The following is a 13,396-nucleotide window of genomic DNA, read 5'->3' as shown; positions in this document are numbered from 1 at the left end:
GTCACACTTATCGCTCACAAATTGACCATCTTACGAAAGACTTTTCTCTCGTGGAAATCAAGGATTTCATTGAACTTACTTATGGATAACCTGACAATTAACTGGAATGTTCAATGTACGTTTTTGTACACTTTCTGGACATCAACCAGCATTTCCAAGCAGCTTGAAATGGCATACCGTTTCAAATACTGTTTGCCAAGGCACAACAAGCAAAGGAGCTGTCGTTTGACTTGGTTAAACAACTTTAAAATAGAATGTCTTTTGCTTAAAATTGTAAAACAACCAAAAAACCCATAAACTAGGAAATATATAGTAAATTATTTTCTAATAAAGTGAGAGACAAAAATAAATAAGGCACTCATTAAAATGAAATTACCTTACTTCCATCCGATGATGCAATCTTTGTCCTTTTTTTTGCTGCACTCTGTATACTGCCATGCTAAGCACAAAGGTGGAATCTGCAGTTGGGCTCAAGCTGAGATTTGTGTTTTGAAGTTTGACTCTTCCATATATTTGATTCAGGCGTCTTTTTTTTTTTTTTTTTTTTTTTTAGATTTTTTCAAAAAAAAAAAAGTTCCTGATCAAATAATGACCCAAAAACATTTTATTTATTAAGTAAAATACGAAACAGAGAACAACTTGGCTATAATAACTCAGTTTTGTTCAAAAGTGCAGGTATGACTAATTTTATGACTGTGCTTTGCAGGGCCGTATGAATAAACTAAAACTCCAGTTTATGTTTTGGTTCAGCTTAAGAAACCATTACGTAGGTTTCGCTTGGGGTTTCTGTTGGAAAGAAAAAGAAAAACCGATATATTGTTTTGATTTGGACTTAGACTGGATTGGAAAAAATCAATACTAAATAGCTTTCATTTTCAGACAGTAAAGTTACATTGTATTATTTTTCTGAAAAACAATATCAATCATGTTTGAAAGTCAAAAATTTCAATTAATATTTCAAGTTTCAAAGGCAATCTAAGATATAAAATGTAATTGTTATGATTAGACAAACATTACCCAATGTTATTGGTTGAACGTCCACTTGACTTATTTCTGGTGTTTGACCATGAAAGCTCTCAGTGATAAAACAAAAAGTTTTTTTTATATTTTCTAATTAAACTTTATGTGTATTCCGCCAAGCAGAAAAAGGAGATGTGTGGATAGCGTATATTTTTAATGCCTTTTGCATGTTTCAAAAAACACAGAGCTATTAAGAAACCCTATTTTTATTCATAAAAAAATAAAATTTTCCATTTTTTTCCAATTTTTTCCCGAGAAAACCCGGTAAAAAACTGTTCTTTTTCCACCACTTCAAAATTTTTGGAAATATTACATCCCTAATGCTGCCTCACCATCGTCACTGTCCACACTGGCACATTAGTTGTCCTCCATACAAGATCGTTTTTTCTTGCTGCCCAGTCTTCATTTGATGTGGAATAAAAATCTTCTAACGACAAACATGAATAATCTCCTACTGATCCTTCTTTAGTTTCATTATCATTATTGCAAGTTTCTTTTTCCATTTTCTTTTCTTTTCTTTTCAGATAGGGCGGAACAGGATAGTATTCTGGTCTGCTCATCTCATTCCGTTTCAGGACCATGTGTGCAATAAACAATTTTTTTTATGTTCTACTTTGATCAAATTAAGCAAACATTGTCATAAAATAACAACTGACAACAAGCATTTTAAATGTTCTCAAGTATTACAATTTATACATAATAGTACTTATCTTTAGCAGAATTTTATAAAAATAATTTTATCGAAACAATCCTGCTCTTCACTAATTTTCACTCAGCAATAATGATCCCCTGTTTTATTTCACTGTATCATTAAAACAGTCATTTCCCATTCCACCACCAGATTCTCTTATTTTAAATTTCCTTTTCTTGTGACATGATCTTTCAAAATCAATTTTTTTCCCTGATATGTTTTGCTACATAGTAATTTTAATTGATTCATACATGTATTCTACCAACTTATAAATTCAAAACCAGAATGGTTTCTCTTACTCCCCCGGAAGAGCGCTTTCTAACTATGAAACCATTTACTGATGAAACAACTTTTCTGTTTTGAATTTCCCAAAAAAGTTTTACTGGTTTCAAATCTGAAGAACATGCTGGCCAATCAGAACTGCATACACTTACTGTCGAACCCACTTTTTAAATGTTTGTTTATATCATTTCGGATGCTTGAAAACTTAATTTTTTGTTTATGTAGAAGAACTGCACTGAATGAAAGGTTTAACCCTTATGTTTGTTGTCAAGCTTCAGAAATGATACAAACTAACATTTGAAAAGTAGGAAAATTCACCCGAATTGTTCGTACACCCTAGAAAACTACTTGAAGACATTTTGTCAAACGTCAAAATGTCTTTAGCCCTTGAATTTTGTGATTTATTTTATTTTTTTTTTCATTTGGAACTAACTCATAAAATTATTATATAATTTAATTTTGTTATTTGAATTCCCGATTTTAATTTGTTATGCCAATCAAGTTAATAGGAATGATTTTTTTTAAATGGATTTTTCATAATGCTCCTATTACTTTCAAAACTTTGGTTTTAATTGCTGTTGATCACTTCTGAACTGATATGTTGTATTCCTTTTTTGTTCTGCAAAAGATCTTTAAGAAGTTGATTATTTCAGATCTACACCCGACCTGTAACTTTTCCTCCTATGAAAATTTCATGGCCATTGTATTTTTAAAATAAATCTCCTAATGTCTTAATTTTTTTCATAAATACATTTAGTGCTGTAATTCAGCGGTGTCACTGCAGGGGGCGGGGAGGGTAGGCCCTAGGTGTTACCCGTCAGGATGGGAGGTGTGACATCTAAAGTTGAATTGCAAGTGTTTGAAAAATATGAAGCTAAAATGCATTTTTAAGACTACAAATTTGAAAAAATCTAGGGGGGGCGTGAATCCCCAGCCCCCTTTTTCCCACCCCACATCATGCAGTTAATACTATACTCAGGATCAGGATTCTGAAAATTGTATGAATTACATGTTTACATAGAATATTGTTTTTTTTTTTTCCGCTTATAGGGGGGGGGGGTGACACCACAAATTACCGTCCCGGGTGACACCCAAGCTAGGTACGCCACTGTAGTTCTATTAAATGCAAAAAGTGCTTCCTCTGATGGAATAGAGTAGCATTTCTTAATTTCTTTGATCAGTGGAACCCTTTTAAATGCTCACTTTTTTTGTGGAATCCTTAGTTTTTTTGTCAATAGTTTGCAGTAGCTTAGCCAAGGTTCTGTTTTAGAGTTAGCCCAGGTTCTTATCTCAATGAGACTATCACAACCATTTGTTGCTAAATTGATAATTAAATAAACTTCATTATAGACCGTGGTAATTACTGCTTACTGCTAATTGTTATATATAATCATAAAACACCAAAGCACTCCTATTTGCATAGGCGGCTGGTGCCCCAAAATGTGGGGGGGGGGCAAAGGATGTGTTGGGGGGGCAGGTTTGGTGGGCAAAACACCCTTAAAGCTAAATTTTTTCTTCAAAATTTGGGCAATTGAACTTTTACCGTCATTATTAATGAATTGACCTTCTTCCAAAAATTCAAGAAACAACTCAAAAAGATGGACCAAATGGCCACAGAAGATTCCCTCCTACAAAGTCAAAGTTCCATTTTAATTTTTACGAAATAATAACATGAAAAAAGCATAAAACAAGCACTTATTAAGTCAGTTCTTTCTTTAAATACGTGAATAGGTCATCACTCAACCAATTAGTTTTGAACTTAGAAAAGTGGAGGGGCAAAGTTCCTTTACTTTTGAAAGTGAGAGGGTAATTGCCCCCTTGTACGAGACGCCTATGCGTATTTGTGATTCTGAGTATTTTTAAAAGGGATAAATAACCTCAGAATTTATGCATGAGTTATATGATTAAAATATTTTCTTAGTTCGGAAAAGAAATACTGATGTGTTTTACCCCACAATAGTGTTAATAATTCACTAAAATTTACAAAGAAAAAGTTTTTGAAACTTTAAAAACTAAAATATCTCTTGTTTTACAACAGTTTTAAAAGTTATTTATAAATCAAACTTTGATATCACTGTATGTTATGTTGACTTAAATTGTTCCTCATGCATTAAGTGTTAAAATTGTGCTTTCAACTGCTGCCATAGATACTGAGAGAGTGGATAGTATTAATAGTAGAATGTTTGAAATTTAGGTCAAAAATCGTAATTTTAGGCAATATTTGGTAATGGAGCGGAAAAGGCCGTTTGAGGTGTCCTTCTACAAGTTTGAAGGACACAACAACATTGAAGTCACATTTAAACTATCTTTGGTGATATTAGGGGATCAGTAGCTTCTTCCGGAATCATTTCGAATTGAAAAGTTTACAAGTGAGAAAGAGGTGCTTTATGACTCATCTTGGAAAAATATCGAAGTCGAATCTTTTAAAGGCACAATTTCAGGCCACAAATGAAATTGTTCCTATAGTGGCTAACCCTGATGGGTAATAAAGCTCAGATTAGTATACAAAAGAAAAAGTAAATTAATTTTTTTGGGAAAGCGTTTTTATCGATTTTTTAAGCGACAAATTTGAAAGATATGGAATAAAAACATGCAAGTGTCATGAAATCCCTGAGAGAATTTCATGGAACCCTGGGATTCTGCGAAACACAATTTAAGAAACGCTGAAATAGAGTGATGTACCCTAAAACATTAGTTCAATTTTTATGCTTCAAAACTTAATAATAAGTTTGCACTTTCCCTTTCTTTTCTAAAATTTGTTCTTAGTTGATTTTGATTGCCATCTTTGGCAATGTGAAGTTTAACCTTTTTATAATGATTATAAAAGTTCTCTTAACTGATATAAAAATGTTTATGTGTGATTTTTGAACCAATTTAAAAAAATCGTACTTGTTTCTAATTTAACGTTATTGTTTTAGCTTTCAAACATTCTTCAAGTTGATCTTGATCTTGTAAAGGTAAATATGTACTTAGAACCTTTCTTTAAAAGTCAAGCAACATTTTCATGATACATTGTTTAGAACTTATTTGTTATTTTGTATTGTACCAGAAAAATTTGCTAATAACTTAAAGACCACATGGTTTTTCTAAGGATTGTTTTAAAATCATCTGAATAAACAAAAATAAAAAACAAAGTAGTTATTTATAATATTAATATTTTGTATAAAGTATAGGTATAAACTGCTTAAGTTGAGTAAATGCATGCATCGTCACCTTAGAGCAACAGTAGGATATCTTACTGTTAATCCTGGAATTGGATGTCTTATTGTTGCTCTGAGACGACGATATGTTATCAATCAAAACATTTTTTTAGTTTCAAACTGACTAAATTCGTGAACCTTTCAATATAGTTTTAGCAATAAAAGTTTTCCTTATGTGGTATGCAAAAGAGGTGTTGACCATTTTAACAAACTACTTAAATTTGGCATAGCATTTCCAACCTTAAAATTTTACATTTAATTTTTAAATTGTTACACTTTGTTCTTCAATTTAATTGTTCAATTGGATTTGCAATTAAGAAGTTTGCTTACTGTGAAGGGCATATCTTTTAATATGAGATATATTTCAAATCATAAATTGAATTCAAGCAAATCTTTATTGATTTTGCTGCATCAAGCTTAGTCAAGTAAGTATAAAACTAATCCTTGTCTGGTGAACCCTATATTGATTAGATTGGCATTGAGATTGCACTTTTTAAGGCAATTTTTACTGAAACTTTTAATAATTACTTCTGCTGTGGGAAGGGTATCTGCATTAATTTATTTTTTGAGAAATTTGATCAAAAGCATTTTGGATTCCATACTAACAATAGTGAAATGTTGGAATTTGATGGGTTGTTTTTTGTGCTTTATTTTCAGGGTGAACCAAACAACCTAGCTTGCACAATAAAACCAAAGTTCAGTTGATAACAAGAATGCAAAAAAAAAAAAAAAATTGCAGATACTGCTTTTTACGTTCCCACGGCAGAGTTGAGGGCTTCTAATGTTTTCTGACAACGTTTGTATAAAAATAGAAGAAATGTCAATTTATCTTACAGAAAAAATTCTTTTATGTGTTAAAATTTATGTATGTTTTAAAGGTTAAAGTTAGAGAAGCCATGAAAAGCTATAAATTTGTATTACATAAAATGTAGTGAAGCACCCTTTATACGTTTTTGAAGGGACCAATATCAGATACAAGGGGGGTGGGGGTCAGGGGGCAGGACCCCCCTAAACCGTCGACAACAGTATCTGCTGACATTGTGTTCAAACACTTTCTGCATAAAATTTAAATGATTAGAGCAAATTTTCAATTAATTTACTATTTTTGAAAGTAAATATTTGAACTACTACTTTGTTTCATTGCTTATAAAATCAATTTGCAATGTTTATCTCCAATTAAGTGTCTCATTCCTGGCTGATTTGGTGCTTTTTATTGACACCAAAGCAGTTTCAGAAATTTTTTTGTACCCAGAACCGTAGGTTTGTTAGGGGGGAGGGGAATGTCATTCTTCAGCATGACCTCTTCTAAAGTGGTTTAATGTATTCGCCCCTGGAAGGGACTGCATGAAAAAAGCATATAAATGAAAAACATATAGTTGGTATACATTAATATGTATTGGACTCACTCTGCAGTGATCAATTAAAAAAATGTGTAAATGATAAAAATGTATAGTAATATGCTATATGTTTTTATTGAATTTGTCTTTTGGATATTTTTTGAAAGGAAATAAAAAGTATCCTAATTAAATCATTATTGTGACTTTTTTATTCACCTTGATGCAACTTTAAACAGGGTTTCTCAAAGTTATCAATATTAACCCCTTGGAAGTGTATGGAGTTTTCTAAGTGGTTGATGATGAGGGTCACTGAAGATGTAGCAGTCAAAATACATGAAAGATGAAATTAACTCTCTGATGGTTTTGAACATCTTATCACGCTCTACTGAGCACATTTCAAAAGCATTTCACACTTATTTTTCTGATGCTAAATGTTCGTTGTCAAACGGTCTGAAGCATAGGGCGATAGCTAGGCATTGATGGAAAGTAGGGCACTTGATTTACATGGCAAATTATTGAAAAAAAATTTTCATGGGGAAGAATTTTGCACATCTTACTCATGACCCAGGACCGTCAGAGAGTTAAAGTTAAATGAACCTTTCATTTCATAGGAAAATCAAGAGCTTACCTCAAATGTAGTTGCAGTCATGCAGAAGAAAATTTGAAATTCAAATATTTTTTTTTTAAATAGCACTATTAAGGCTCTCTCCCATTTACATTATTCTCCTATTAACAAAACCTATATTTTGTCTTTCATCCAGATGACCAGTGCTCAATATGTGGTATGGGAAGATCCTATCATTTTTCCTTCACTATTTGACCATTCTAAAGCTTCATGTTAAACAGTAGAGATTATTAGTTAAAGACAATTTTCGTTTGTTAGAGAAATTTATTTTAGGTGTAATCATATAAGTGTAATATGTTGTGAGTAAATTGCCATTATATTCAAATTACTTAATAATATTAGTGTTAAAACTTAACTAACTTTTTGTACTCAATAGCTGGGACAGCACCAATAATATAAGTATTGCAAAGCACTTGCATGTCAGTTGCTACCCAGCACTTTAGCTCAAAGCTCAAAATTAAAAGTGCAATGAAGAATGCAGTAAAAGAAAATCAAATGGAAAGGGATAAGAGTAGAAAAACTAGTTTATTTCATTGTCCTCATGTTCAGCTGACTCCAGACTCAAAGTAGGCACATCACTTGTAATATCTGTTCTGATTCTCATATGGAGTTTGTGGGGATTATAGGGTCAGAATAAACTTTCTCATGAACCAAACTTTCCATGGTCTTCCTTATTAGGACAAGTGGTATTTGCCAACGTGCAACTGAAAATATACTGTAAGATGTTTTAAATTCAAGAGCTTCTTTGCTGGTTATTACAAATGATTGAAAAATATTGCTGTCTAATTTATTTTATCCTCTTAAACAATTTGGAAATACTTGAAAATAATTGTACCTTTTCTTATTTTCTTAAAAACCTTTTTATGCTGTAAGTATATTTTTCAAAATTTATAAAAATGCTTAATGTAGTGCCTGTTATTTTAGTTACGTGTTAAATGAGAATTTAAATAAAAAAATATTTGTTTTTAAAAATGAATGCAGAATGCTGTTTCCATGTACTGCCGTCTGGGATTTGCCCGTAAAAAGGGATTAGAAGAATCATCACTGCATCCATCATGGGGAAAGTCAAATTTGGACAAATTAATTCTATCTAAGTAAGTAGATTTGTAGATATTTTATGAGCTTGTAAGTAGAAAACAAACGCAAGAATATTTTAAACATTAAAAAAAAAAAAAATCCTTTCTCTATTTGAAAGATTTTAATACTTTTTCCTGTTTTGCTACTGTTTTGCATTTTTACTTGTGATAATCTTTGGTATTTATGTTTTCTGCCATAATATATTAAGGTATAATTGACTCATTTTATAATTCTCTCAAATTTCACATTATCCTATGCAATTGACTTTTGGAGGATATGTCATGGAAAAAAGGTTACTCTTTTATTTTCACACAATGGAATCCAACCAAATACCTTATAAATCTGCATCAACTATCATGCTGGTGAAATATAGCAGATATAGAGGTGGTGCTTTCTCTTTTGTGTGTTACTGATTTGTTACTCTGTGACATTAAAAATTTAAAAAAACCCATTTGTACAGTTTAATTGCTCATAATTTATGACTTTTGTTTGAAAAGTGGTAAATCGAAAACTATTAAAGAATACTTAAAAAAAAATAGTGCTTATATGTGAAATGCATTCATTTGGCACTATATTTTAAATGTATTTAATTCAACTCCTTGCAACTTTCTTAATTATGATTTTTGATCCGAAGAAGTCATTTTAATTTGTTTACTAACATTGAAAAAAAGTAGAGCAAAATGATATCAGTTTAATGTCAATCTGGTTTATCAAGTACAAGTAAGATAAAACTGATGTGAAAAAGGATACAAGGGCAGAGAGGAATTACTGTTGTTCAACTAAAAAAGCTACATATTTTGATAATATTTAATGATTTAGTTCATGTATTAGAGTGGACATTAGAGTGGATCTTTTTATTTGGTTTCTTCATTTGTAAGGGACACTAGAGTGTTTGTAATTGTCTATTTTTTGACTTTCCTTTACTCATTTCTGTAAAGAAGCATCATAGCTGAAAACTGCTGGTGCTAAATTATTTGCCTAATTTTTCAGCACTTCAAGGTATGTTCTTGCTAATTACATTGGAAAATGGGGTAGTAAAATATCTCCCACATGTATAACTAGCTAAGGTTTTTCTTTTAATAACTGACAAACTCAAATCACCCATGTAAAAATTTAAACTTTAAGTTTACTGATTTACTTCACTTATTCACTGAGTGAATAGTTGAACGAGTACACAACTCATGCAAAAAAAAAAAAAAAAAACCCTTGTACTACACATTTTTATACTTGACTTTTGAAATTGAATGCCTATGTGTTTTTTGTAATCTTCAAAATTCTACAATTATGGTTGTACAAATTATTTCAATTTCCTGGTGTAACTCATTGAATGCAGAGCTTAGTTTCTTAAAAAAGGAAAAGAAAAAGTGCAAGAACTCTAAATTTTTCATAACTAATATTTGAGCATAAGTAATTTAAATTCCATCCAATCTTAAATTTTACCAAAACAGAAATGAAGTACAGAAGCCAAGCTTTCATGATCTCTCATTGAAAATAAGCACTTTCTTGCTTGAAGCCTTTGCTTATATGAAATTTATGGATTTATGTTACTGATTTCAGCACCTTTTTTTCTTTTTTATTCAATGTCAAATTTATCTATAGCGAAAGCTCTAAATGTGAGAATTTCAAGTCATTGCTGTAAGTTTGGCATATAATGCTTTTAAAGTACTGCCTACTACAGGAAAAATGTACTAAAAATGATTTTTCATTGATTCAAATCAGAATCTCTACTTGTTCTGCCCATTTTTGTCTTTGTTTCATTTTGCATTCAGTTTAATCGTTCATATCTACAACTTCAATATTCCAACCGTTTTTCATCTTAATCAAAACCTTGCTATTCAATTTATTTTCTTGCTTTTGCAGATCAACAAGTGAAGATGAAATTAATACTACAATCAAATCAATGGAAATTTCCTCTGACACAATATCTGAATCTGATTCGACTGATCAAGGTATTGTGTTTATTTTCTGATTATTCAAATTAAAAAAAAGGCTTTTTGTTCTCATTGCTGCATGCAGTCTTATTTATTGTCACAAACAATTGCAGTCACGAACAAAAGAAAATTGCCTTGCTGTTACTCATCTACTTTTCCATGATATTTTACTTTCAGTCATTTTTATGAAACTTGTTCCAGCGTAAGAGATATTCTAGTTTTTGAATTTCCTGTAATAATCTTGGTTATCTAAAGTGACTAAACATCCCCAATTTGTGATCTGTCCTCACTTTTTGCTGTTCAGACACCCCCCCCCCCCCCCAGTAGCAGAATTCTTTTCAATTATGATGCTGATTAAAAATCCAAAAATAGCCTGCTAAGTGAACTAGCACAAGGTTAGCCCTAGCAGCTATTATGAATCATCCTCAAGAGATGCCTGAAAATAAAATAATAAATTAAAAAATTATTCTGTATAGATTTCTATATTCTATTTTATACAAGCACTTAACAAGCTTCACAAATACCAGAGAACTGTAACAAATCCGTATCCAGCTCAAAATGAAGGGGGACAGATCCGTTACTCTTGCTCGCGGGGAGGGATGGAGCGTCAATCCTTCCCCAAGGACTTTAGAGACCTTGTAATTGTGCATTTTGTTGTTTTCCCTTATAAAATGCAATTGCATTTAGTATATATAGGAGCAGCTGCCCCACCTCTGGATATGCCCATGGACTAGAAACTTAGCGCCTTGCCTCCATTCTGTATTTTGTTTTTACTTTTTCTTTCATTTTCAGCTTCAACTGTATTTTCTACTCTAAATTCGATCGTTTTGTTTAAAAAGTGATTTTAAAAAAAACTTTCAAATTCAGAAAAAGCCTGCAGACCTCCTCAAGAATCCGGGACAGACGTTGCTCTGTTTCTGCTACTGTGTTTATCCCTATGTTTTAAAATAGTTTTTGGGGTCTTTATTTTATGAAATTTAAATAAATTATAAAATAAACATTTTTCAAATGGCATTAAGTCAACTTTTTTTTCTTGAAAAAATAATCCATTAAAATCCATTATGTAAGATTTATTATTGAATTCAAGGATTTGTTTTCTCCTCAGTCATCTATGGGTGAAAGTAACACTAAATTATATGTATGCAATATACCTGACATCCCTGTTATCACATTCAGAGACTGCAGTTTCATTCTTGTTAGAACTCATGAGTCTGGAATAGTGAACCAAGCTGGAGACAGATATCGTCTCATTGAAGCTGAGAGCGCCAACAAACCTGCAGATAAAGTGAATTTATCTCACCAGCCAGTGCCCACAGCATGGTGTGGTTCAATTCAAAAAATTGAAGGCAAGGGTTGGTATTCAGCAGTAAGTTACCACCTCTAAGCCAGGGCTAAGGCAGAACTATTTGCAATATACCAGACAGATCGGTTATCACGTAACTTTTTGTGTTCAAATTGTTTTTTTATGCTTTTGATTTCCCTAAGTGGTTATGTAAGGGATTAGGAAAACATATAAAAAATTAGATTTTTTATCTTTTCACTTATTTTTTGTCGCTTAAAACGTATCATATCTTAACTCTGTATAGAGTTTTGACCATTTTTGCAATTAGAAGTATGCAACTTTGACTAATGGCTGCGAAAATAGAGGTCTTGCATGTTAAACGTGGACATGCTGTATACGGCGTGAGTCCTTTTGACTTCGCAGTAACAAACAACTGTTTTTAACCATCACTTTTTGTATCTCATTAAATGGTTTAAAACTTTAAATTTTTAGCTCAAAATCTGAACCATTGAGAGTGATTACATAGCTTAAATTGAACTGTGTTTAGTAATAAAATTGGAATCAGACTCCCTGGGAATAATTAAATGCTACTTTATTACTCCAACAATTCAGATTTTGAGCTCAAAATTTAAGTTTAAGTTTTAAAAATTATTTAATAAGATGCAGAAAGTAACTAAAAAAATAGTTGTTCAAAACGCCAAAGTGCCCTCTATCAGCATTTTTTAACTTATCATTAAAATTTATTTTCAAGAAAATACTTTTATAAAGGATTATTTTTGCAAATATTGCAAAGGAATCAACCTATTTTTCCATCTTTTATAATCATTTGAAACATTGGACCCCTAAAAACTGTAATGGCTCATATCTCTTTCGGAAAATATTTGGGACCCTTAGTTTTATTTAATATTGTTTGTCTTGATGCATACTGTCACCCCTTAAAGTTTTACCCAAAAGTTTATACTCACCTTGTATATGTATTGATCCATTATGTGAGATATTAAGAACATGTTATGTGTTTTAAAGCCCTGTTCTTAAAATATAACCTGATTAGTTTCTTTTTTTTTTTTTTTTTTCTCCATATTCAAGTCTCCTCAGCTGCTCTTGGTAGTGTGCCTTCAAAACGGATTGGATTTCTCTTTGATTCAACTTTGACTGCTTTTTTGATGATGGGAAATTTATCACCAGTAAGAAATATTTTGAGCGTTCAATTTATATTAAACGCTTATAATTCTAATTTATATACATTGATTATTCTTTAAAAAAATTCCTGTGATGTTGAAAATTTGAGATTCATAATCCTAATTTTCAACTTCAATCTAATCCACTGTATCCTAATGTTCAATCCTGTGAACATTAAAATGCAATGAAAGAAAATATTTTTTTTTATTTTTATTTTAATAAAATCTGAAAATCTAAGAGCGACTAAAAGTTGTTTGATACTAAATCGGAGGAATACTGAATGTCAAAATTTTTAGAATATATTTTGAGTCTAATAGGTACCAAAATTTTTGGAAATAAGAATTTTTATATACTATTTAGAATAAAATAAAATATTTATAATGCATACTTTAATGTCTGCATGTTTTATTGCACTTTTACTTTTTGCTGATTGAAAAAAATAAAAAAATAACTTCAGGTGTATGCAATCCACAAGCATGCGTCTGATGTTAAGAAATGTACATGACCAGTGAACCTTTTGCCATGATTAGTTTTTGTAACCTTTTCGTTCTGGGTCATTCTTCAAAAAGTGTAGTTTTTCTGTCACTGGCCTTTTACAGCAAAACCTTTAAGGATCAATTCATTTAACCATGTTTGTTAATTTCATCAAAAATATGTATTCAAACCTGCCAACCATTTTTCAATAATAATTTTTACTTTCGTATATTTGTTCACAGAAATGTGAATTCTCATCTCCGTGGCATGTCACTCACCTTGTGTGACTGTTTATGTT

At 31.2% G+C, this 13,396-nt stretch overlaps 1 protein-coding gene across 1 annotated transcript in view; it reads left to right on the top strand.

Moving 5' to 3' along the window:
- Positions 1–13,396, top strand: part of LOC129218316 (protein FAM91A1-like) — a 78,855-nt gene that overhangs the window by 38,818 nt on the left and 26,641 nt on the right. The window contains exons 10-13 of the mRNA XM_054852552.1: positions 4,912–4,950; positions 8,137–8,249; positions 10,093–10,181; positions 12,532–12,629. Coding sequence (XP_054708527.1) covers positions 4,912–4,950; positions 8,137–8,249; positions 10,093–10,181; positions 12,532–12,629 — 339 coding nt within the window. The remainder of the gene's footprint in view (positions 1–4,911; positions 4,951–8,136; positions 8,250–10,092; positions 10,182–12,531; positions 12,630–13,396) is intronic.

This window comes from Uloborus diversus, chromosome 3 (assembly GCF_026930045.1).
Source record: "Uloborus diversus isolate 005 chromosome 3, Udiv.v.3.1, whole genome shotgun sequence".
NCBI lineage: Eukaryota > Metazoa > Arthropoda > Arachnida > Araneae > Uloboridae > Uloborus > Uloborus diversus.
Note: the sequence above shows the minus strand (reverse complement) of the source record. Positions and strands in the feature narration are given on the sequence as shown.